Consider the following 25,329-nt stretch of genomic DNA (forward strand, 5'->3'; position numbering starts at 1 on the left):
ACATCTTTTAGATAAACAATTAATAAACATAAAAACCGAAAGAAGAACTGAAGCCTCTTCTCGTCCTTCGATACGCGGGCTGCCCCAAGGCCACTCCGGGCCTTTTCAGGCCCCTCAAACAGCCGAGATTAACCGGACATTTGGCTTCCACTGGGTGAGCTCGAACCACCACAAAACCTTTCGGGGGGGGGCAACCTCAAACCCTGAAGACCAGAAGACCGAAGGGAACAGCTCCGATCTTAGACGAGATCCCAGGAGAGCACTGATAACTCCTGAGGAAAGAAGCCTGAAAAGAAGAAAAAAAAGAGAGAAGAAGAGAAAAAAAAAGCCAACAGAGACTGCAAAAAAACAGCAGTCACTGAGAATTCCACCTCTCAGTTTCTGCCGAAGACAATTCGTAGCAGAACAGCCCGGATCGGACCCAGAAAGGTGCCCTGGGACCACCTCTCGTGATCTGCTGGACAGTGACCGAGACTTCCAGACTGCTCTGACGAGAGATTTGGTAAGAAAGCCTGAAAATAAGAACATGGGGGGCACACCTTCCCAGGAACAACGGGAAATTTTGTCCGCCTTATAAGGTGTGACACAAACATACACAAAAAAAAAAATTAGCTCTGGCCTTAAAAGGCCAGGAAGGAAAACCTCCAGACGCAGCAGACGTCTGGGGGGGGGGCCCTCAAAAGAGGGGGGAGCAAGACTCCGGAAAAGATTAGCTCTGGCCTTAAGAAGCCAGGGGGGAAAGGCTCTCGAAGAAAGAGAGCGAGAAATATTATTAAAACACCCGGTCCCAAAACCCAGAAACCCCGGGAAACTCCCAAAAAGCGTACTGAAAGCCCAGAGAGCATGGAGGACTCAGGAGCAGAGGGGGAGCGGGGGGGGGGGGAGAGGGGACCGGGGGAGGCGCTTTCTCGCGGCAGCCAGGCAGCGGCGGAGCAGGCGGGGAGCGCGGCTGAAGAAAAAATAAAAGACGCGTGTTCAGATACGGCTTTGCTAAGCTCAGGGCCGGGGTGCAGTGGCCCCGGGGGCCGGCAAGGTAGCAGAAACGCGCGCGGCGGGCAAAACTCGCAAGAACCCGGGGCAGAATCACAAACCAACGCCAGGGCGTCTGACCCATGCAGCGAAATTAGGGGAAATTGCGCAATCCCAGAAAGGCTGCCGTGAGACGCAGGAGGCGCGCGGTTGTGACGCAAAAAACCCGGTGCGAGTCGCGGCGGGCGCGGGTGCCGGCGGGGGCGGCCCGCACACACTGACGAAGGGCCACACACACACAGCGTCGGAGGAGGAGGAGACAGAGTCAGGGGCAGACCGAGGGGGAAAATTCAGAGGCGGAACAAAAAGGGAGAGGGAAAAATTACCTCGGGAGAGACAGGGAGCGGCTCGGAAAGCACACATGCGCAGAGCGCGGGCGGGCCAGACCCCCGGTGACGTCTCAGGCGAGGAGGGGCCCTCTCCAGACTTGGTGCCTTTGGTAAAAACCCTCGTGGAGTCCAAGCCTCTCCCCTCCTGGGGAGGCGTGTGTTCTAACCCTATTGTCAGTTGAATCAAAAACCAGGTAACCCCTGAGTGCACGACATGCCGGATCGGTTCAGCAGAGCTACAGCATCATCTCGTAACGAGTCTGCAACTATGCAGCGATTTTCCTCAACAAGATATAAGAAGAAACGAATACTCAGACAAAAGTCGGGACTCAGACTGCAAAGGACAACTCAGAAGAGAAACAAGAGAAACGAAAGACTCTGGGGGGTTTTCTCTTTGGGGTCTTGAATATTTCTGTATAAGGACGAAAGACTCTGGGGGGTTTTCTCCTTGGGGTCTTGAATTGCAATAGGCAATGGGGTAAATTTACCTATTACAGGGAAAACTGACAAAGGATCATGGATTGATCAGCTGGTAGATTTCTTTGACATTTCTCTCATTTGGAGAAGAATTTTAAGGGTAGGATTTTATGTTGTAATAATTCTCCTAGTCCTCATCCATGTCGTCCCAGGTGCCATGAATCGGATTGTAAAAGAGGTTTTCTTGGGGCAAACAGAAGGGGGAGATGTCGGATCTCAAGATCTCAGTCCTGAGATGCTGAGCCACCGAGACCACCTTGGGGGGCTCGGGAGCCCTGGAATGTTGCCAGAAGTGTCTGGTGGCAGGACTTTGACCCTACACGGGAGACGACACCTTTATGAAGATAAGAAGGCCTCATCGGGGTGAAGGGCGAAAAGATTAGCTAATTAGAGGGTGAGAAACAGGGTTTAGGATTTATGTACAGGGGGGTTTAGAGGAGTAAGATGGAGGAATTGGGGTGTGTCCTGCCCTCCTTCTTCTTCCTCCTCTCCTCCATCTTCTTTGGCCACGGTGGCACCTTTGGATTGGTTATTACTGAAAGTACACCGAGTTATAAGAATAGATGGTATTGGGGAAAAATGATAAATATTGTATACGTAACAGTGGGTATAAAGATACGTGGCTGCCCGGGAGGGCAGACAGTGTGCCCATGGCTGACTGCTGAGCGGATCTTTGTTTGGCTGAAAGAACATCTTTTAGATAAACAATTAATAAACATAAAAACCGAAAGAAGAACTGAAGCCTCTTCTCGTCCTTCGATACGCGGGCTGCCCCAAGGCCACTCCGGGCCTTTTCAGGCCCCTCAAACAGCCGAGATAAACCGGACAGCAACAAATGGAACTGAATATCAGCACTGTCACTTCCAGACATTTAGTTGTTCTGTTCTCAGTCCTACTGAAGAAGTGATAACACGCCAAGAGCTACTTACATAGAAAAGAATATTTTTGTAAAGCACCATTCAATTTTCTGTTTCACATCAAACATTAAAGCTAAACTTACCATCTGGGTCTTTAAAAGTCAATGTGATAAACTTGCTAGCAACCATGAACATGAATATCACCCAAAAGCATGCAGCTAGCAGCAGCCACTGGTGGTGCATGTTGTCAGCATGCATGTGAGCCATATAAAGTTGGCACTTCCTGTTGGAAAGAGAAAAGATTGACACATTAATTATTTTTGTTAGTTTAGAAAAAGTACTTTCCATAACCAAAAATAAAACTTTAATATGTATGTGTGTCATAAAACATAGCAGTAGATTCCACGTTTAACTTTTTGTCCATTCAGCTGTATTTTTAAGCAACATTAAGGCTGAGACAATGTAACCACTGGCTGCTATCAAAGGGAGGGTTCACTCCTTCACCCTTGTTCACATTCCCCCCTTCTGCTTGTGCTGGGAATTGCACTGTGTCTGACTGCTTGGGGAGATAGATCAAAACCCCCGTTTTTTAAAAGAAGAGTTTATTTTTTGATTCAGCTTAGCAAGACAGCCCATTGTAGGAGAGGAAGGGAGACTGAAGAAAGCTGTGCTCTCAGTGGTAGATGTACCATTAACACTATACTTGGTTATCCCAAGCCAGCTTATGACATATAACATGGACTCTTCCCCTGCCCAGCCCACAGAAATTACAGGCTGGAAGCTACCAAGCTGGAACACTAAGCTGAAGCTGACCAAATATTTTTCAGTTTCCTTGCAGCACTGCCTACTACATGTAGCTGTATCCCTGCAGGTAAGCCTCAAAGACAGAACCTCCTCAGGAGGGCAGGAAGGGTTACCCAAACAATTGAGACAGCAGTTTTAATGTGCAAAGAAACCACCCACAGGAACTGACTGAATACACAGTTCTATCCTGATTTTTGAAACTGCTATCCTAATAAATTTTTTTCTATGACTATAAGATTAAATATAAGGAAACCAATGATAAAAGAGATTGAAGGGCCCAGCCACTAAGAGAAATGGAAAATTTTAGGCTGTATCTTTAGCTGAATTCCCAACTTCTGATGGGCAATACACATGGGGGTGGATACCAGGTATCTGTGAAAGCTCCATTGCAAATAAAAAAATAACCCACATCCAAAACCTATAAAAGTATAGCACTATTATCTCTACTGTTGCTGGAGGGATAAGACACCTGAGGGGCTGAACTCAGGTGCTGAAAAGAGTGAATGCTTCCTTTTGAGAACACATGGAACACAACATCCAAGCATTTAACCAAAGAGGATCTAATACAAAAATCTCATACAATGACATCCTCACAACAATCCTGTAACTAGCAATAGGACCAAACTCAGTCCTAAAGTAGCCACATGCAACTTCAATGAGAGTCACGTCTGCATGGTTTGTGATCACAATTTCTATACTGGCATTTAAGTGAATTGCCAAGGAATACAAGAAATACCCTCATTCGCAGTTATAATGCAAAAAAATGTTAGTTAACATTTCTAAGGAAGTGTTTATTAAGTTTCTCGGTCATATACCAGTATTCCACTTTCTTCATTCCCATAAAATTTCAATACCAGAAGTAAGCCTGGTTTTGATGTTGTTTCAGCATGTCCACCTGCAACATCACTACTACTGCTACAGGTGCCAATGCTTTTCCAACTAGCTTTTGCCTTCCAGCAATGCAAATGTTTCCAGGAAGAATTCTCTCTAAAGCTGACAGCAGTGAACCATCTTCAGGATATGCTGAAAACCTGTGCAGGCAGTCAAGCAGCTCAAAACAGACTTGGGACCCAAGTGATGTATGCAAAAATGGGTAAGAGGATGAAAAGAACTGAATATCTCCAGTTAAAGGGAAAAAAAATAGCTAGGATGGCAGTGTTGAAGCCTATTTTTATCTCCTCATTTTTCAGTTAGGTTTCTGAAAGTTTCTTTCTTTCCCCCCTCTTCTTTCATGAATCCATTTTTAAGTACTTTTAAAAACACCATACCTAGATATCAACTGTATTTTGGACAACTACAGGTGCTGTGACCTCCATCAAGACAATGTTTGTCATCTCCTGTTTTTTGCTGTAATTCCCTGGCTGACAACTGATCATGCAACATTCCAAACATGTTTATTCTTCATGATCTGGAAAGCTGTTGACTGGGAAATACAAATATCATAGGAATTCCATCAGACTGGCCTCTTTTCAGCTAAGTAGTTCAAAAGTTATTCCCATCCTACCACTGCACTAGTGCAAGCCTGCCCTAAGATTCATGCTGAAAACCACCAGGTCTCAAAGGCCCTCATTTTTCAGTCTGCCATGAAATGCACCGTCTTCCACTTAGGCACCGAGATTTGTTACCTTTACTCTCAAACACTGCATTCATTTCCAGCTCTCACAGAAGACAAAAATTCAGATCTGATATCAAGACACAGAACTGTAGCAATGACATTTGTTACTTTTTAGGTAGCTCTGCTAAAACCATAAGAACTGTTCAACATCCAAAACGCTGAATGCAGCAGACTGACAGAAGCCTGCAGAGAACACTCTGCAGGAGGAAAAACTCTAACAATCAGCTATGGGCTTTTCAGAGGTATAATGAAAAGTCTGGGCCAAACCTCTCTGCCCAGCTCAGTATATTTGTCCTACATAAAGCAGGGTAGAAAGGCCTCCAACATTCATAGCCTCCCTGCTAGTCTGCCCACTTCCATAACAGTGATGGATGCACACCATTCAGTAAAGACTATTGATCTATATTCTCTTATGTAATTCATGTATTGGATTTCTAAGAAATTGTGTTAAATCACATGGGAAATACAGGTGCTGTGTGCTCTGACCTGAATGCAGTCAGTGGCGAGAGGACCCTGCTGCCAGGTCCTGTGCTGTAGGGGCAGGAGAGCATTTCAGCCAGTCACCCACAAGCAGTACAATTCCCACCTTAAGGACAGGCTTAGAGCAGGAAGGGGTCACATCTGCAGCCCCATCCATAAGAAGCACCACTTTTGCCCTTCAAGACGTGGAAGCTGAGAGGAAAACATTAAGCAGTTTTGTACACTCTTCTTTTTTTAATGTGCACATGAAATCTGCAACAATACTTATGAATGTAAGAGTCTTGTCAGAGGATCTGTCATAAAGAAATTATGATATTACTACACTGTTACTTCCAGCATCCTAAAGTACATCTGCATCAGCAGCTCATCACTGATCTCAAGAAGAACGATTCATAATTACAGACAGAAGTAACACAACCATTATGCTCGAATGCAATGATCAGTGCTTTAAAAAAAATAATGTGTTTATGTTGTTTCTCTATCTCTACCTTAATATTTTTATTGTTTTCACATAGGGCAATTGCATTTCCTTTTTTATCTCTAACCTTGCTGCATTTCTGTTGCCTCTCCTGCACTTATTTTCTAGTAAATACATGTACTACCTTCTCGTTTTTCTCTTTAAAAGGCTCCTTCAGCTTCCAAAGCAGTCTTCTATTTCTGGCTGTCTAAAACACAGTTTTACTTTACAAGCAGACAAAAGCAAGAAATATGTTGAAGGTTTAGTCCATTTTCTCACAATGAAATACACAGCTCTCTGGTTAGTTTTTCCCTCTTACTGCAATTTACACTTTTTAGAAGCACCAGATCTCAAAATTCCTGTCCCCACCCATTCCTCTGTCCTTCCCTCTCAGGGCTGCCACAAAAGCAAACTGTCACAGATTAGCCAGATGAAGGGTTTTGCATGAGAAAAAAGGGGATCACCAACACACAGAGCCCAACACACAACACAAACATGAACCAAAGATCAAGACACAGCGTTGCAGGCTTGACCCGAGGCCCACGGGTAACCTGCTCCCTCGAATAAACACTCATTCTTTGCAGAAGACTGCTGTCTTCAAGTGAACGATGGGACAAAGGGTGAACGATGTAAGCAGCATTAAAACTCAGCGCACAGCCTCTGGCTCTGCAGTTTATGCTGCCTGCACAGGGGCTCCTTGGCAGGACAGTCCCTGCCCGCATCCTCGATGGCAGTGACACGCCAGGAGTCACTCACACTCCCAAGTGCTTGCCCATCAGCACATGATGACTCACATCACTGCAAATGGAACTGGTAAGCAAGGCCAAGCAACAGCTAACTGGGACAACCTACTTCATTTTCATCAATGCTTCCTTTGTGTTATTTTACAGGTAAGAAAATCTGGCCAATTTGTTCTACTTAAAAAAAAATTCAGACTAACATATATCACAGACGCTCCTTTGGCAGGTTGCGTGGTGCTACTTAATGTTCTAACATACATCGTAACAGGCTGGTTCTTTCCTAGAGCTCGCCTCCTCCCGAGGGCACTAGCAGGCCTGCGTGTCGGCTCCTCCAGCTCCCGCTGGGGCCCGGGGGTCCGTGCGCACGCAGTTCACCTGTCAGCGGGATGTGCACCCGGAGCAGGGCAGCAGCAGCGCCGGCACCGCTGCGTGACCCGCCCGGGCCCGGGGCAGGCCCGGCGTGCGCCCGTCCCGCGGCCCCGGGCTGGGCCGGCCCCTGCCTGCCCTCCGTGCCCGGCCTGACAGACAGCAGCTCCTCTCCAGCGGGCAGCCCACGCCCGTTACTGCTGGGAACGGCAGCGTGCAGGCTTCAGAGGTGGTCCATTCATTCCGTAAGAACAGAGCGGTCCCCGCCAAGAACAGGGCACAGGGTCGTGCTCTGACCGGCAGGGGACGAGCCGAGGCAGTGCCAAGCCCCAGTCCCAGCCCGGCTCCGGGCGCAGGGACCTGGGATGAACCGACATAAACTTTTCTCATTCTGGAGGGAAGCTGGGCGGGCTTCCCCTCACCCGGCAGAGACGGACAACACATGCCCGCAGCGCCCGCTGGCATCCCCGCTCGAGCCGGGGTGCCGGAGGTGCCTCTGCCCTGGGCTGGCGGCCGCCAGGCCTCCCCCCGCGGCCCTGCCCGGCCCCTCCCCGCTTACCGGCCCTCCAGCGCCGCTGCCCGCAGAGCCGGGCTCCCGCCTCACTCGGCGGCACGGCCGGCCCGCTCGGGCGGCCCCGGCTGCCGGCGCATCACCCCCGGCCGGCTACGGGCGGCGGCGGCGCCTCCCCGGCCCCGCTCAGCCCCTGCCGCCGCCGCCGCCCGGCCCGGCCGCCGCCGCCGCCGCCATCTCCTCCGGGGCCGCGGGCAGGCCCCAGCCCCGCCGCCGGGAAGGGGAGGAAGGTGAAGGCCGCCGCGAGGACGGCCCGGTTCGGCTGCGGGAAGACGCAGCGCCGCACCCGGCCGCCCGAAGGCGGGAGGGAGGGAGGAACAGAGGGCGGGCTGGGCAGCTCTGCCCTCCCCTCCCCGCCCCGCCTTTTCCCTCCTTCCCCTCGAGCGGGGTTTTCCAGCCGGACTCACGAGTATGCGCTTGTGTACGTGTGTTTGGGTTGTTACGTTTGGGTTTTTTAACTGTTAAAGTATCTTCGTAGGTCACTAACGCTCGTGTCTGTTTAAGAAAAATATGTGCATCTGGAAATTACAGAATCATTTATGTTGGAACAGACCTCTAGGATCTTTGAGTCCAACCGCTCCCCCAGCGCTGCCAAGGGCACCACTAAGCCGTGTCCCCGGGGGTCACATCCGTGTGGTTTTTGAACGCTTCAGGAAGGTGATTCCACAGTTGCCCTTGGCAGCCTGTGCCAATGTTTGACAACCTTTCCATGAAGAAATTTTCCCAAAAACCTGACCTAGATCTCGTTTGGTGCAACTTGAGGCTGTTTCCTCTGGTCTCTTGCTACTTGGGACATGAAATCGGTCCTTGCCTGGCTACAACCTCCTGTTAGGGAGTTGAAGAGATCGATAGAATCCCTTTCCATGTGATTCCTCGTCCCTCATGTTTCTCCAAACACCTCTAACTGTTTCATTTTCTGAAGCCTACCGTCAGGCAGGAACGCTGTCCTTGGTCAGGCAGGAATGAAACAATTAATCTAAAAGCAGCTGGCAGAGCCGGGCATTCCCCAAGCCCTCACCCTGACGTGGCAGACACAGGCCGGAGGCAGGCTCCAGGAGAAGAAAGCTGCCCTTAAAGCCCTGTGAAGAGCAGCTGTGGTGCGATGGCAGGTGTTATCTGAATGCTGCTGCAGCCCAGCCCAGGCTCCTTTTCCCTCAGAGGCGCTGTGTAGTGCACACAGCTGTGCACTCAGTGCTCTGCCCACTGGACAAGCAAAACGCTCACCCACAGGACTCTGATAGCCACAAACCCCATCAAAATCAGGCGCTGGTGATGTGTCTCTTTTTAATATCTATTTCAAACAGGTCCTCTTGAGGACATATTGCATTCTTACAGTGCACTTGTCCCTGTTTAGACCATGATTTAGACCATGACCTGATCCACGCATTTTCAGACTTGACTACTGTGGTGCACTTTGCTGAAGCCTGACCAAGGAAATCTAAGGATTCTGTCATTGGTCCAGATACCATGGCCAGCCTATGGAGTAGAACAGACTAATGCAAGTGTGTTGGCAGCCATGTGTTCGGTGCTACACTGATGGCTGCTGGTCTCCAGTGAAGCAGCAGAAACAGAGATGTCACTGGGAACCAGTGGACAAAACCCAGTAATCAGAAACCCAGTTCTCTGCCTGACTCTGTGTGTTTGTATCAGCATCTTGGAACACCACATCCTTGTGCATCCCTTCCTCTCTGCCTGTGAAGTAGAAATGACGATTGTGACAGTTACTTTTTAAGCAAAGCACACTGGCACTCTGTGGCTGTCACCAGTCTGAGTCTTGCACAAGCTAGAAAGCTGCTCCTTTCCCCAGGTTTCAGTGATGACTACAGTTGCAGCTACACATGGATTTATTAATAAGCAGTCTCCAGCTGTGGAACCAATTCCTGCCAGTTTATCAGGCTCAACCTAGGAATTTTAACCTTTCAAGTACATTGTTACTGACATGTATAATAATTAATCCAGCACAAAAGAGACCAATTTTCCAAATTAAGCCCAGTTAATAAGCTTTGTTGTCAGTAATCGGGCCTGAAAGTGTCTGATGAAGTTGAAGAATGTGTTGCATAGGCAACTGTACTGTTGGATTATACAGTTGCTAGTTCAGGCCAACAGGATTCTTGCTACTAATAATGCTAAGCTGCAGTAGGGTTTAGTGCTTTAAATAGGCAGCAAAATCATTGTGTGAGTCTGGGTTCTTTTTAATACTAGAGAATTTTTACATCACCAGAGCAGAGCAATGTGAAGCATAATTAAGCTGGTGAAAAGTCACCCTGCTCTCTCTGGAATATTCTAGAGTGTCTTTCTCAGATAGATGATGCCAAAGCCAATGGAAGTGATGTACCCATTTTTTCTGTAACGACATTGGCCTAAACCTAAAAAAAAAAAATCATGTTAATAACATGTTCAATCTTCAATGTTTATTCCACTAAAAAAGGGGGTGTATGCCCTAATAACTCTTGTGTATCTTTATTCCAGGTTTCACACTTCTCCAGGAAGGGTCTTACAGAAGATCCACATTTGCAGCTTGGCCAGTCAGGGAAGACCAGGTGTAGCTCAATCAAGCATTTTAAGAAGTTGTTATCTGTCAGTGGCAGGCTGTCTTGACTGCCCTTAGTATAAGTTAATTCTAAATGGCATTTAAGCATACCAAAATTTTTAAATGAGCCCCTGTCTTGGACAAGATAAGTAATCATCCATACTGGAGTTTATATTTGAACACATCCAACCTAATCACACTGACAGAACTTTCATTTTCCTTGACCTTCCAAGTTCATCCTATTCAGCAGAAGCCTAGGCTTGCCCATATTGTTAAACTTATACTATTTATTTGCTGTTATTTCAGGATTTAATCAGTTACTGGGATTAGTCTTGGTAGTCCTTTTTGTTTCCATAAGAGCTGACCTTAAGACAAGTCACCTGCTCAGCATCAAACACTCACGAGGATTTAAATAAATCTTATTTAAATCAGCAGGAAGGCATGCTTTTCCTAGTGCATTACTAGTGAAAACATCTATCTGCTTCATGACTGCATTTCTGAGGCATGGCTGATCACCAGAGGAGATCTCTTGTGTACAAGTACCTTGATTTACAGGTCAAACATGGCACCTTTGGTATGTAATACATTTATTAGGGTGTGATCTTTATCACCAGATTCTGTCTCTTTCTGGAACTTAAGGGAGCTTATTTAAATGTGGTTTGGGTTGACACAAGATAGAACATATAGAATACTTTCTGGCCTCTACATTATTAAGAGACACTGTGGAAACAACAAAAAAACCCCAACAAAACAAAACAAAAAGGCAGGCCAATGAATCAATGAATTCAGGGAAGTACAGCCTCATACAGATTCAGGATTTACTAATACAGCATAAATATAATATATCAAAAGTAGCATGTGTTTCCTTGCATAGGAAAGATTGAGGTGTGTGGATGGACTGGGGGGACTTAGGGCTAATATCAGTAAAATCATACTGGCTGTAGCAGGGGTAAAATCAGATGGGTAAGTAGCAAATGAGATGTGTTCATTCAAAGATTAAGTTAACTTTTTATTTTGGGTTAAAAGCAAGTTTTACCTCATGTTGTGTGCCTTGGAATTCTTAAATTTTGCATATCATTACACCATTTGGTTGCCCTTTAAGAAGGAGACAAACAGTTTAGATTGAGGTAAGTAGGTCATTAGCTGAACCATCTAATTTTTCTTAAACTCTTCAGATATTTAGTCTGAGTTGGTAGTCTGAAAAATGAAAACAGATTTGTGAAGTTTATTAATAGCAAAGAACCAAATGTTCTGCTAGGACTGGACTAGAGTAGTTCTTTGCTTAATTATCAAATCAATGTCAATTAAAATTTAACCTAATTATTCAAAATTAATTATATGGGTCATAAAATGAGTGCCGTCAATCAGCAAATTATCATGTCAATGTAGCAAGATAAGTCAATCCTTTAAACAAAAATCAGATATAACAATTGAATTTGAAGTCCCAGTTGTGGGTGTTTTCCAAAGTAGTGAAATTAAGAGAATTGACTGAATCACTTAGTGTTCAAAACAAGTTACTGTATTGCAAAGTGACTGCTGCCCTCTTTTAACCCTCCCCTTTCCCCACAGTCCAAATCAGACAGCTGGATTCAGCTGGCAGAGTCAAACTGGCAAGCAGCTGAGCATTAAATTTACCTGCTGCATTCTCCAAGAGACAAATTATTATTTCCAGGCTATTTGCAGGTGACAAAGCTGCTGTGACCCTGCAGGTACAATGCTCATGGTTGCATTGTGACTTAGGCTCCAGTGTGGGTAAGCTGCAGGTACCCATGCACCTGCCAGTGCTGGTCTTGACTCGAGAGGAGCTGCAAGAGTGGCATTGCACAGCAGACAGAGAGCACCAGAGCTGCTCTAGGCTCACATAAAGAAATAAGGCAGATTTTTAGGTTTTTTGGGGTTTTTTTTTTGGTTTTTTTTATTTTTTTTGTCATTGTTTCTTAAAAAAAAGATTATCAAGGAGGCAGCTGTGCTACTCTGAACTAATACTTCTCTCAACCAGTGTTTGAGATTACACTCTGAAATATTGAAAAAACACCTAAGGACAGCATGGTAAGCAGAAGACACCATTCCTGCAGTATATGATACCAATAGTGCTGCTGTAGCAATGGTTGGGAGAGCTGTTATCTTCTGCTTGATTATCCCCAGGTTAGAAAACTGACCAGTTTTGGGGTAAGCAGAAGCACTTGAGGAAGCCTGAGGGGTATCTTAGATCATGGGGGTGTGAGATTAAAAAATAAAAGAGAGGTGGAGGCAGGTACAGAACCTGGGTCCCATTTCCTAGTGAATGTATGTAGGATTAGAATGTTTTACACTAAGTGGAACAGCTTTCACAGGGACATTGAGTGCTTCAAATAATTTATAACTTGCTGTTTAGGGCTGGCTCTTGGGAGGTGGCAGATGTGGTATCTATCAGGAGGAATTTGAGCATTTGTTTCCCATATCCTTATAGCTTAATAATTAACTAGGAATTGCACTACTCTTGTGAAGGCAAGAAAAAAGTGTTTGTGCCAGAAATTCAAGGAGATGTAAGTCTAAAAGGGTTATCCTAAAACGACAGGCACTGTGCTACAACCCAAACTCAGGAGGGCAAGTCTGGGAGAGGTGGGAATTCACAGCTCTTGGCACATCCCCTGCCCAAGGCACTGCAGAGGCAGGCTGTGCTCTGGCACAGGGAGGGCCCATGTCCTCCTGCACAGTGTGGCCCCTGTGCCATACCTCAGAGTGTGCTCCTCTGGGAGCATGGTCCTTATCCAAGAATAATTTTGGAGCTATGTGTGACTGTTTCCAGTGGAAACTAAGAGCCCATCATTTTACAGAGTCTGGAGCCTATTCCATAGCTTCCTTGACTCTAAAACAAACAAATGAACAAACAAAAAGCAAAAAAAAAAAAAAATCCTAAAAACACTCATCCCCAAAAAGAAGAGAGAAACACAGGTTGAAAATTCTCTGTGTTTTTAGGGGATTTTTTTTTTGCTGCCTTTCTCAATATGAGCTGTTTACTATGTTACCATATATCCTTGAACTTCCTGTGCATATTCACATGCTACAATAGTAAAAAGATAAAAATTTTTATCAAGACAAGGAATTTCCCCAGTCACCATGTAGACAGAAATAGGGATGGAAGAAAGAGGGAGAAGTTGGATTGTTTTGGAGAATATGACCTTTGGATTTGCAAGCCTGAGGTGAGATGAATTCTTCAGTCACTGAAACTTATGTTAAAGGTTCTTGCCCTTGAAATACAAAAACATCAGGCTCACAAGACCTAGCCTTACCTTGATTCTCTGGCTGTAGCAAATTTTATTTCCTTCAATGTAATGTTTCTAAAGATATTAGGGCACAGTCAGTCTTGCACTGCAACAATAAAAACTTATTCTTACCTAGGTGAGAACACATGGGAGATTGTTATTTGAAAATGCCCATTTCCAAAATAAGTGTAGTTTAACCACTTATGGCAACCATGACCAAAAAGAACCCTGAAAATATGAGGGGTAGGGTAAATATGGAAAGTTTTAGTGACATTACTTTCAGCTTCACTACAAAGAAAAGGATTGAGAGTATAAGATGATTTCAACATTTAATATAAAGCTTTGACATCTCCCAAAGTATAACTGATGGTTACGAGCTAGCCTCTCCATTTATTCAGCTCACCCAAAGAGCAGTTGATGTTTTGGAATTGTGTGACCACCAGTCATCATCAAACCTTCTGTCAGGACCAGCCATGATAGATCAACCATGAAAAGCATTGTTTTATCTCTGGAATTTCTTCATCTAAAAAGAGGGAAATTATTTTACATCTTCTTGCTAGGTATTCAACTTAAATGAAAGAAGGTTAACAGATTAAATTGACCTTCACAGTCTCTGACAAGTATTTTAAGATACTCACAAATCACACAGTTAAATTAATGTCACATGTTACTATTGCAATTGGTATTTGATAAAGGCAATATTGAAGTTGACAGCTTTATACTTCAACCAAAGAAAAACATAATTTTTAATGCTTTTATCCATCACTGTAGTGTTTAAGAAAGTATCATGATGTGTTTTTTCAAGTCATGTTGCTCTAAATTGCAAAATCTACTCTGAGCTCAAAATGATGAAATTAAATTAAAAAACGACTAAGCCAAGCCAAGATGTGGTTTTCAAGTGTGAACTAAGTATTATCATGAAAGTCCATTGGTTCAGTGGTACAAGACACCATCTTGTAGCACAGATCCTACGGATTCTTTTCTCAGTTCCTTTAAAAATATTGTGAGTAGCCCATATCAGCTGTATTAAGCATTCCTCTCTTACCATATAACATCATAAATTTTTATTAAATACAATCTTTTTTGCCATTCAGAGCCAAACCCTTCCCTTTCTTAGGCTGTCAGCTCTTGCTGAAGGGCAGATCCTCTGTTCACCTTCAGGCTCTGCTCACAATAATCTTTGAGCGTTACAACTATTTCTTTTTTTAGTATAAGGAACACCCCAGCCCTGCATTTGGAAGCATCACACGACTTAGGCAGGCATATTTCCACAGCAACACTATCTTTGTTTTAAGTTGTATCCCCAGAAAAGAAGGAGGCTGCCATCCATCCACCCACTTACCAATTCCCTCTAGACATTCTGTCTTTTTATATTTTACATCATTTAAGTGGGCTTTCCTGGTTTGAAAAAAAACTCTACCAGAGCAGTTAGCATGTACTTTGCTGTGACATCCTTATTTCTTAATTTACACATCTTCACTGAGCACTCACTTCATTAAGGAAACCGTGTCACTGAGCAGTGAGCCATTGATCCAGCCACTGCAAGGAGGGCAGATTATTTTGTCCTTCAGGAAAGATAAACAACAGCAACACACTGAGCCTCATTCTCTTGGATAACTCATGGTGCCACATTGTGCCTTGCACTGCTGTTGTCTAAATGTGCTCCTGTTACAGAAGTTATTGGGTCATATCAGCTTCTGCTGTTCTCTTGATATTGCTGGAGTTAGAATTCATTTTGGCTATGTTTTCTCCAAACAGAAGGCAGGGAGCTCTGATTGATTTTTCTTTTTTCTTTTTTCTTTTTTCTTTTTTCTTTTTTTTTCTTTTCTCTTCTTTCTTTTTCTTTTTTCTTCTTTCTTTTTTCTTCTTTCTTCTTTCTTCTTTCTTCTTTCTTCTTTCTTCTTTCTTCTTTCTTCTTTCTTTTCTCTTTTTTCTTTTCTCTTTTCTCTTTTTTCTTTTCTCTTTTTCTTCTTTCTTTTTTCTTTTCTTTTTTTTTCTTTATTTTTTTTATTTTATTGTCACACTCTAGTCATTATGAGATTATCCTTAAGCCATTGCACACATATTTCATCTTATCCAACTTCTTCACACAGGAAAAATCTCTTTTCTTCAACAGGATTTTACAACAGGATAAGTGAAGTACATTACTGATTCCATGGCAAAAACATGGCTGCTTTCAAAAAGTGTTTGATACAAAACTTACTCCAAGACTGCCTTTCAGAGTTGCAAGGAAGACCAGGAACTGCAGCAGCATCTCTGCTTTATGGCAATAACTCAGCAGATTGCTAGAACCTGCCAGACTACACTATCAAGTGAATGTGGGGTTTTTTTAATGTAAAACCAGCAGAAACTGGATACACAAATATGTTTCTCGTGTAGAACCGAGGACATTTAAAATATTTTTCAAATGACAGCCTGGATTTTGGAAATATATTTAATATACTCTCTAGAAACTGTTTTTTGTAACTTTATTATGCCTCCTGAAGCTTTATCATGGTCTTTATTGGCTTCTTTAATGTTGTACTCACTTATCTTACTGTAAATCATCATGGATGAATTGATTTTAACTTTACATCATTCATTACTATTCCATTAAACACCATCTTCTTTAGACAGTCTATTACCAGCTAGGAATATGATAACACTTTCAACAGAAAGAAAAAGAAAATTGGAATTGGATGCAATTAATTCCCCTGTCTCAGGACTATTCATCTAGTGAAATAAACATAACATAATCTCCAATTTTAAGTGATTTCATGATAGTCACATACCTCTGGCCATCATAAATCTCTGAGGTTTACAGTGATAAACCAAACAGGATTTGCCAGTTATTGCACTGCATCTCATTATATTAACAAATTATGAGATGTGGTCCCAATGTGTCATCTCTGCTAAACCTCTCCCCAGTGACATGTACTGAGGAGAAAGGTACCTGATATAACCATTGATGCAGCTGCCTGTTTTGGCTTTGCCTCCTTTTTTAGCAATTAAGTCAGGTAAAAGCCCTAAGTTCTCTGCTCACTTCTGAGTGGGATGCCTTACAGCAAATTATACTGCAGAAAAATGTCTGTCTTCTTCACTTATATGCTAGAGAGGCTCCAGCCTCCACATTTTTGTGTAGCAGGGCTGAGAGAGGCAGGGACTGCATTTGACAAAACATGAGGGACAGAGTGGTCGTCTGCCGAGTCAGAAAGTAGTTTTCTATAAGCTCTCGACTCTGCTCTTTGTCATTATTTCCCTCAAATTCTCTTTTAATTTTTTCCCTTTCTGTTTTGGCTTTGGAGTAATTCCTTTTTTATCTTGGAGTCTTCAGAGTGAGAAGATGATGCAGCAATTGCCATTGAAGACAGACAAGATGCATTCTCAGGATGCATTGCTATAAAGGGGAAAAGCAAACTGGCTGTACTGCATTTCATGCACAATGTTGCTAGCATTGAGGGACGTTCAGGTGCATAATTATCACAGGGAAAAACTGCTCAGAGTTTAAACCAACTCAAGACTGAAGTAGTTTATTGAATTATTAACAGCACATAATTGATCAGCAATTTTTGAAAAATATATTCAAGAGCTATACCAGCAGATAAACGTCAACGTTAGACACTCACAAACTGTTACTGAACCCGAAATTTTTGAACACCCTTGTATAACTAATCCCCAAATGCTCAAATTCTGCGCAGGGAGGGACAAGTGCCTACCTCTTTCTCTAGGGTAAGGGGCTCCCCTCCTCCCCACTTCTCCTTTGAGGGAAGTGTGTGCTCTGGCTATGTGTAATCTCCCACTGCTCCCAACACTCCCTGAGCCCTCATGCCACCAAGTTATCTCTGTTGCAGCACAGGTGCAGAATCTGCACTACATCCACTGCGTCACCCTCCTGTGTTCCCCAATGCACATGGGCACTGCAGCGCTGCTGCTGAGCAGGGCCCCTGTCACTGTCAAACCCTGCTCTGTTACCATCACCAGGGAACTACCCTCTGTTGCAAATTTGGGTCCATCTTTTGCAGTTCTCTTCAAGTTCAGTTTGTTTCTAAAGATTTCAATTTCCTGGTTACTGTTAAATCCTGGTGATGGTCTTCCTCTATAAGCAGCACCAGTTTGGGCAAACATCTTCTCAGCCAGTTTCTGGTGTTCCACGCATGTGCTTTGTTGACACTCAACTTCCTGTCTTACTATTTTGTTGAGGGTGGTCCACAAAAGCATTCCCCCACACAATATTTTGCTGTCAAGAAATACTAATTAAAAAGATAAAGTAAATACAGATGGAGGATAAGAATTCCAAATGTCTGTATTCCTGCCACCACACTATCATTTTCCCTCATTTGTCTTGTCTTGTCTAGCTGGTGCATCATATTATGGCAGGTCTTTTTCTACACAATTATGTTTAATGGTGTGTCTAGATCTTGGACTGGAACTTTGGCCCCTGCTGGGCTGGAAAGGGCTGAGCAACACACAGATCCCAGAGCAGAAATGAAGCAAGCAGAATGGCTCATTCATGGGGCCCTCCCCCAAGCAGGAGGGGAATTTCTTAATTCAAGGTTGAACCCACATGGAGCAACTAAACTCAAGAAGATAATATGTAAATAGGCTGTTAATGGATACAAATTAATTCTGCATCTATAACAAATGCCACAGTGCTTCTGCAAACAGACCTTTGGGAAAAGATAAAAGAGATTCAACTGTAAAATGGTTCATTCAAAGGAAAATCTGCCTTTTTTTTTGCCTGTGGTTCTTCTGGACAGCTGCTTACAGGCAGACAAGGCAGATCTTTTGCCATAGAGAAAAGATGTATGTGTTCTGTGCACGAAGAGCTCTAGGACTCAGGTGCGGAGAGAAACAGCTTCTGAGCAATTCTCAGTAGAGGCTATGGACAAGGCATCACTACTGACAGACTGGTTTGGACCCTAATCCAAGTAGCAGAGTTAGTGTTAATGGTTCTTAGTTTATTGTTGGTTTAGAGCCTGGTCTGATTGCTAGACCCAGGAGTGACCATTTCCATTAAACTTACAATTCCAATATTTTCAGGCCAAAAAATGCTCTAACAGCTGAAAAGTTTTGCATATTGCTACAGTAAAGCTTTTGTGGACTGATATAATCTAATGAGATTTAAAAAAAAAGGGCCATTGAGTGTCAAGGCATAACTGCTTTGGCCAAAGGACAGCATAAAAGTTAGCTTAAGTCTTACAGCTGAAGTCAGGAGCCAGATGGCATGCAACAGTTCATACAAATGACATTTAATTTGTCAAAGAAGCAATCACTTGATTTTAAATACCAGCAATACTCTGTAAAGATATAGTTTGCTTAAAACAGAATGCTGTCATATTAAGTCAAATTACTTAAGAAGAAAAATGCAGATACCTTCAGCAATAACTGTATGTTACAGTGTTTGAGTACTGACTCATTTTGAATAGCACTCAACTCAGATGTCTGACAGGATTAAGTGCTGGTAGGTATGGTTAAGGGAAGCAGTTTTGGGTTAAACTCTTTGCTCCTCACTCAACGATAAGGGACACATAAATTGGAGTGTCCAAGACCTGAACTCCAGTTATTGAAGCACTCAGCTTCCCAGATGAGCTGGTTTTGTGTTTCATGATAGTCAGGGTTGGCAGATGAAAAGTCAGGCAGATGATGGATCATATCACCAGCACAGGCTTGATGGGTCACATGACACTGAAATGGATTAACATAGTTTGGTGATTTCTTCTCTCTGGCTGGTGGGTTTAGAGTGAATGATCTTCGAGGGAGCATAGTCAGGTAGTAAAAATTGTCTGGGATTGACTCTCCCTGTAGTCAGTTCTTGGTGAGAAAAACACTTATTTTCAGCTACTTTCTTCTTATATAGCAATGAAGGTGTAGGATTTGGGTATTTGCCAGAAATCTGAGATGTATGGTATACATATTAATCTAAATCTTTTATTCTATTAATCAGTGTAAGGTATCAATAGACTGTGGTGATCCTCTATAAACACAAAATTATGATTTACATACAGCTATACCCAAAGAGAATTAGAACTACAGATTAAATAATTCAGATTTAGGAGGCATGGATGAATGAGTGTCAGCATTATAATTCAGCTATTAAAATCAAATTTGTTCAGCTGGTGGTGTGAAGTATGTGTCAGCCATTCCAGCATTTGACTCAGAGACCACCTGGAAATTTATGGCAGGCCTAAGATGCCAGGACTGATTCATTCTGGACAAATCCTCGGTGAAAGCTAAACTGCAGATATTGATTGAATTATCTCTCCAGTTGCCTAAGCAGAAGAACATACTGCTTCCCTGTCCAGCTGGGGCAACATCAAATAAAATTAAGCCAAGTCAGAGCTCCAGGTTAAAGATCTTTTCAAATGTCTCAAAATCTAGAAATTACACTGATCCTTTATCCCACTGTTGCCAAATACAGCCCATTGCTACAGCACTGTTTCCATAGAGCACAACATGGTAGATGCAAATTGCTCCATTTCAGAGGAATTTACACTTCTCTGGCAGAGTTTAGCAGACATAAAATCACATTTCTCCAAAAATTAGCCAATAAACTATACAAAAGAATGCAAATATTCACATTTCTGGTCTAGTTGCCTAGCTTCACCATTAGCATCTGTCCTCCATTTTGATGTTCTGAACTCTTTGAACCCCTGCTTTTAACTGATCCCCTTGAAATATTTACTTGCTGGGCTACTCAACTTTTTGAATGTGGCTTCATAGCTGTAAAGTATAACAACCCAACCACAAACAAAAGCATAAGATTGTACCTACTTGATCATACTGTACTTAGTTGACATTCTGACAACCAAATGAGCACCCTTAGCAGATGTCAGTTTTACAAAAGTGTGATATGTGCTGGTAAAGCAAAGTTTGAGCACACAGGTCTGAGTGCCAAATAGAGCCTTGCCCATGTAAAAACAAGAATGAGACAAGCTCCCACAGTTTGGACCACTTGTCTGTGCTGGAAATGTAAATGAGTATTAACCAAAACCACATCAAACACAGCCTTGTATTCAACATAAGTAGGCAGCACTGTCATATGTAATAGAAGATGAGTAATGGCAGCTGTCTGCTGGCTGTGTGGCAGCTTTGCCTAATAAACACCTTCCCTTTTCTGCAGCTTTCCTCATCTTTCCAAACAGGTCGTGGGTGAGGTATTGAAAGCCCTGAGAGCAGGATAAGGCTTTGTACAAAGTACTGCTGAGCTGTGGAGGGGGAGAGGCATGAGCCAGCAGAAGCAGCTTGGATGAGCTGGGAAGCACTCAAGAGCTGCTCAATCGTGACATTGTACACTCTGTCCTTGCTGTCTGCAATAGCTACTGATTTCATTGCAGAAATCATTTACAAAAAGGAAACCAGCCCTTCACCCTTTTTTGCTCATTGATGCCAAATTTTCTTCTTATTCATTTATCAATCATAGCATGTTTTATTCTAAAATTATGTCATCATATTGCTGTTGCTAAATATAGGCCAAGACTCCTTACTCACAATAAAAAATGTTCTTGTTTCTCATCAACCCCCTCCTAAAGCTTCATTTCAACTCCCTTGTGAATCACTGAGGACACTGAAAGCCACCCTATTTTTCTCTCTTTGTGCAGAGAGCCCAAGACATTAAAAGAGGAATTTTATTTATGCAGTGAAAGTATGGCTCATTAATATGGCTTGGTATTGATATAGCAATTGGCTTACACTTTTGAAATGAAACATCCAGCAGCAAAGAGAGTTCTGATTTAAGGAAACTGAATGTGTTCACAATATAACATCCTCATATATTTGAAATTTTAATTTTCAACACTTTCCCTATTCTTCTCTCATACTGCATAGCTGTGATAAAATACAATTTTCAGTTAGGAGATAAGTTGTGATTTTTTTTTTAGTGGAGTTTGAATGAGTTAATTTTTTCTCATCTTCAAGTATTAAGCCTCACTTGATGCAAAAGAATAGCTCCATGGGCTTCACTGTAGGCAAAATTTGCTGAAAGAAGGCACAGAGTGATTTGGATGCAAGATCTGTGATAAGCAGGGCAAGAGAAACACTGCTGGTTCACAATAATTTTCAGTTTGGTTAAAGTGTTGAAAGACAGGAAGAACATAGTTAATATGAAAATGTGCAATCTTTCAGAGTATCTTTACCTTCTCTCATTTTACTGTCTACCTCTGATGAATCCAGCTCACACTTAGTGGGGCTCTGCTCTCACATTTCTGTGATTATATTGGCTTAAATAAATTACACCAAACATAAACCTCCTTCTCCTTGCCACAAAAATAAAACACCTTCCTCCTTTTATGAGCAAATTTAACAAATTCAGAGAATGCTTTCACTCCAGGATTTCATGGGCTTGCGTAGAACGCAGGGTCACTGCAAAAAGGAGCTATGGGCTTCCTGGAACGCTACATCTTCTTGTTAATGAAATCTTGCGCAGATTTGCTGTGAGAAACCATCATCACAAAACTTGCTGCAAGTCTGCTTCAGCTCCCACAGAGGATAAAAATTATACAGTCAGAGGGACTAATCTCCTTGAATTCTATCCTGTCTTGAATCTCCCATTCCACTTAAGACAGTGAGAATCTGACAAGTGTGTCTGCTCCAGCAAACCTCTCCTGATATCTCCCCACTCAGATTATTGCCCCCAAAAGGCTGTGATGAGGCAAAGACAGCCATCCTTCCCAGGGGAAGGAAAAAAGGGTGAACTAATGGTGCTGGGGTCACTCATCTGCTCCTGCGCCTCTTTAGGTGTTCAGGACACACAGCTGTGTAGCTGACAAAATCTGTCAGTCTGGCTCCCCTTTCCTTTGTGAGACAGCAGCTGTGTCTCCTCCCTGACTGTTCTGAGATGCTCCCACCAGGACCAGTCCTGCCATCATCCTTTTAGTGTGCAGCACAGCCATTGAGGGACATTATGAGATGAGGTGGGGTGCTGTGACAATAATGCCTTCTGCTGCTTTTTGTGTCTCATATCCCACACTGGAGCCATTGCCTCCCAAGCAGGTCTAATCCATAGAATCATAGAATAGTTAGGTTGGAAGGGATCATGTAGTTCCAACCCTGCCGTGTTAGAAGTCAGACAACTGAATATATATTTGCTTCAGCTGGCCCAAAGTCTATTAAATAAAAGAGTTTGGGAGGGCTCTGCCTTTCTAAATCTGTGATCTGATTAGAAAGCATTGCTCTTAGAACTTGCACAGAGAAAACCAGGAAGAGTTTTCCATAATCAAACCCAATGATTAAGTCAGGAAGGAAGGAGAATAACTTTCTGTTGGTAGTAGATCTGTATCTTTTTTACAGCCATACCTGCTATGAAATGAATTAAAAGGTGGATGGCTTTCCTTATTTCGTGTGAAGTTAAATGTAGTAAAATGGAACTTGTTCAATATGAAAGTTCACAACCCTTCTAATTAGAAGGCAAACTTTATTTCCCAAGCTGCCATGAAGAGGAATAATTTCCAAACACTCAGCAAGCCCTGCTACAAAACTGTATTTTCTGTTGCTCTGTCACTTGACCGGGCACAGCATCTTCTTATCCCTCACTCTTTCCTCTCGGTCACTTCTTCTAGAGAAGCAGTTTTGACGGAGGGTTTTAGGGGGTGGAGAGCGGGGTCCCTAATGCTGGGGGGGGTTTCTCCGAGCGGCGGGGGCGGCAGTGCCGGTCCGGCACCGGGAGCGACACCGAGAGCGGTGCCTGGGACCGCCCCGGCGCCCATTGGCTCGGCGGCTCCATATGGGGCTCGGCGAGGCCCCATAAAGGCGCCGGTCCGCTCGCCCATCGCCTCCATCGCTCCATCCCCGCCCGGCCATGCCCCCGCCGCCCGCCCTGCCCTGGCTGCTGGCCGCCTGCTGCCTCTGCGCCCTGCCGCGGGGCTCAGGTACGTCCCGGGAACGCGGGAGAGCCTGGACAGCATCGGCTCCTCTCCAGGAGCCACGTCCTGCCTGGGCTCCGCGCATCCCAACGCGGCCGTGTCCCTCCCGCAGGCTTCCCGCAGCCTTTCTCTCGCCACCGGGACGCTGTGGAGCTGCCCCCGAACCAGGTACGTCCGGCACTGGCGTCCGACAGCGATGCGCCGGGCTGAGGTAGGGAAGAGACGGGGAAGGTGGGAAACGGGGCTCTGTGGCAGGGAAATGAGGTAGGGAATCGGCAACGGACTGGCAATACCTTATTGAATACCTTATTGAATACCTTATTGAATACCTTATTGAATACCTTATTGAATACCTTATTGAATACCCTGGGGCTTGGTAAAGAGAGGAGGGAGGCTGGCGCCCTGGTGGAACAGGTGTGGGCAGGGGTGTAGAGTGCAGCACGGTGCAGAATAGGACACCTGGGTCAGCCAAAGACGGACAGGCTAATAACAAACAAGCCCCGACTTCCCGAGCGAAAAGGTCCGAAGGCATGATGGACACACTGTTAATGTCTGTTCTTTTCTTTTTAAAGCAACTGGCGCTGTGTTTCAGTCAGTGGATGGAAATGTCTGATCAACCCCAGGTAACTTGACTCCTGTGATGTGTTTGATCTGCTGAGACTCTCTCTTCCAGACATACTAATTGTCCTGTATAACCTGGAGCATCGATGTCTGCCACAGAGCGAGCAGCTCTGGAGAGCAGGGCAAATGTGTTGGTATGTGTGCTCTCCTCCTTGTGAAGCTAATGCAGACCTCAAGAAAAGCACTTTTTTTCCCCCATTCTTGCCATGCCAATGTTATGCCAATAGTAGCTAACACTGAAGCAAGAAGTGCCAGACAGTTCCTGCAGGATTTAAAGGTCCTGTTTGGTCCTGGCTTGGTGCTTTGTGAGTGGATGGTGTTTTTCTGAGGTGCTCAGAGGAGAGCAGAGCAAGGGGAAGTTTTCACAGATAATTTCTGCTGCCCAAGGCTTACAAACACTTCAAAGTGGAAGATCAGCTGCATTGCATTTAATGAGCCCAAGGGTCATTTTCAAAGCAGGGAGAAAAATATTTGCAGGATCGGGAAGTACTTGGAAATTTTGAATATTTTGTTCTGATTTTTTTTCTTTCTGAAATGTTACAGTTTTGTGAACCAAAACTTGTAGAAAATAGTTTCCAGAGCCTGTTTCTCAGGTGTCTTACACCTCACTTTGTTTGAACCTGTAGCTCTCATCTAATGTGATTGCATGCATAAGCAAATCCCTGTCCAGTGACAATGAGTATAGGACAGTGTATTTCAGTATATGATTAAAGACTATAGTACTGATTGACCAAAAGGCTTGTAGTTAAAAATCAGCATAGATTAAACATGCCAAAAACCAAAGCTACCCCTAGAACTGTTAGCATAGAAAATGCATTTTAAATATAAGAGGCTGATTTTGATCTCTTTATAGCACCAGACTGTATTGACAGCAGTTGTATTGTGCGTATTCTCCTCAAATAAAACAGCAATTTTTCATCTCATAATAGCATCAGTAAGTTTTGCCCTGCTCTGAGTGTTTTTGGTGAACTGTGCTCAATCTAAATTGATCTGGGATCAGAATCAAGCCTGTTTTTAATCAAACCATGTACACCATGTTCTCCCAGTAAATGTATTAAAGTATTGTTGGGGTTTTTTTCAGATCTCGAGCACTGTTTTGGATCTCTGTTATTCCATATTCAACAGCATGCATAAAAATGAGGTAAGATGTAATTGCTTGCTTTGTTTCAAAGCACCCCCTTCTTAAACTTAGAAAGTAACCACTCCACAACCAACTTTCTGTCATTTCTCCCCAAACAATAATGTATAATCTAATACTGCAATGGTTTAAAAGATGTAGGAGGGTACATAAAAGATTTTCTTTTTGTTAGTAGTTTGCATGTAATTCTTAGTTACTTTAAATTATTTATATGAAACTGCTGTTTTTTTCACC

General features: G+C 43.7%; 2 protein-coding genes across 4 annotated transcripts in view; one reads left to right on the forward strand and one right to left on the reverse strand.

Annotated features, from left to right (window-relative positions):
• The window catches only part of CHST10 (carbohydrate sulfotransferase 10), a 22,020-nt gene extending 13,967 nt beyond the window's left edge, over window positions 1–8,053 (reverse strand). Inside the window, exons 1-2 of the mRNA XM_005486432.4 lie at window positions 7,714–8,053; window positions 2,836–2,975 (exon numbers count right to left, since the gene is read on the reverse strand). Coding sequence (XP_005486489.1) covers window positions 2,836–2,959 — 124 coding nt within the window. The 5' untranslated portion in view covers window positions 2,960–2,975; window positions 7,714–8,053. The remainder of the gene's footprint in view (window positions 1–2,835; window positions 2,976–7,713) is intronic.
• The window catches only part of NMS (neuromedin S), a 22,984-nt gene continuing 4,481 nt past the window's right edge, over window positions 6,827–25,329 (forward strand). The window contains exons 1-4 of one of the 3 annotated variants that reach the window (XM_005486430.4): window positions 6,827–6,938; window positions 23,449–23,504; window positions 23,909–23,959; window positions 25,039–25,098. In XM_005486430.4, the coding sequence (XP_005486487.1) occupies window positions 6,914–6,938; window positions 23,449–23,504; window positions 23,909–23,959; window positions 25,039–25,098 (192 nt within the window). In that variant the 5' untranslated portion in view covers window positions 6,827–6,913. Of the gene's footprint in view, window positions 6,939–23,039; window positions 23,343–23,448; window positions 23,505–23,908; window positions 23,960–25,038; window positions 25,099–25,329 lie in introns of those variants that run through there. The other 2 variants (XM_074535793.1, XM_074535792.1) reach the window with 2 other exon arrangements.

This window comes from Zonotrichia albicollis, chromosome 2 (assembly GCF_047830755.1).
Source record: "Zonotrichia albicollis isolate bZonAlb1 chromosome 2, bZonAlb1.hap1, whole genome shotgun sequence".
Taxonomy (NCBI): domain Eukaryota; kingdom Metazoa; phylum Chordata; class Aves; order Passeriformes; family Passerellidae; genus Zonotrichia; species Zonotrichia albicollis.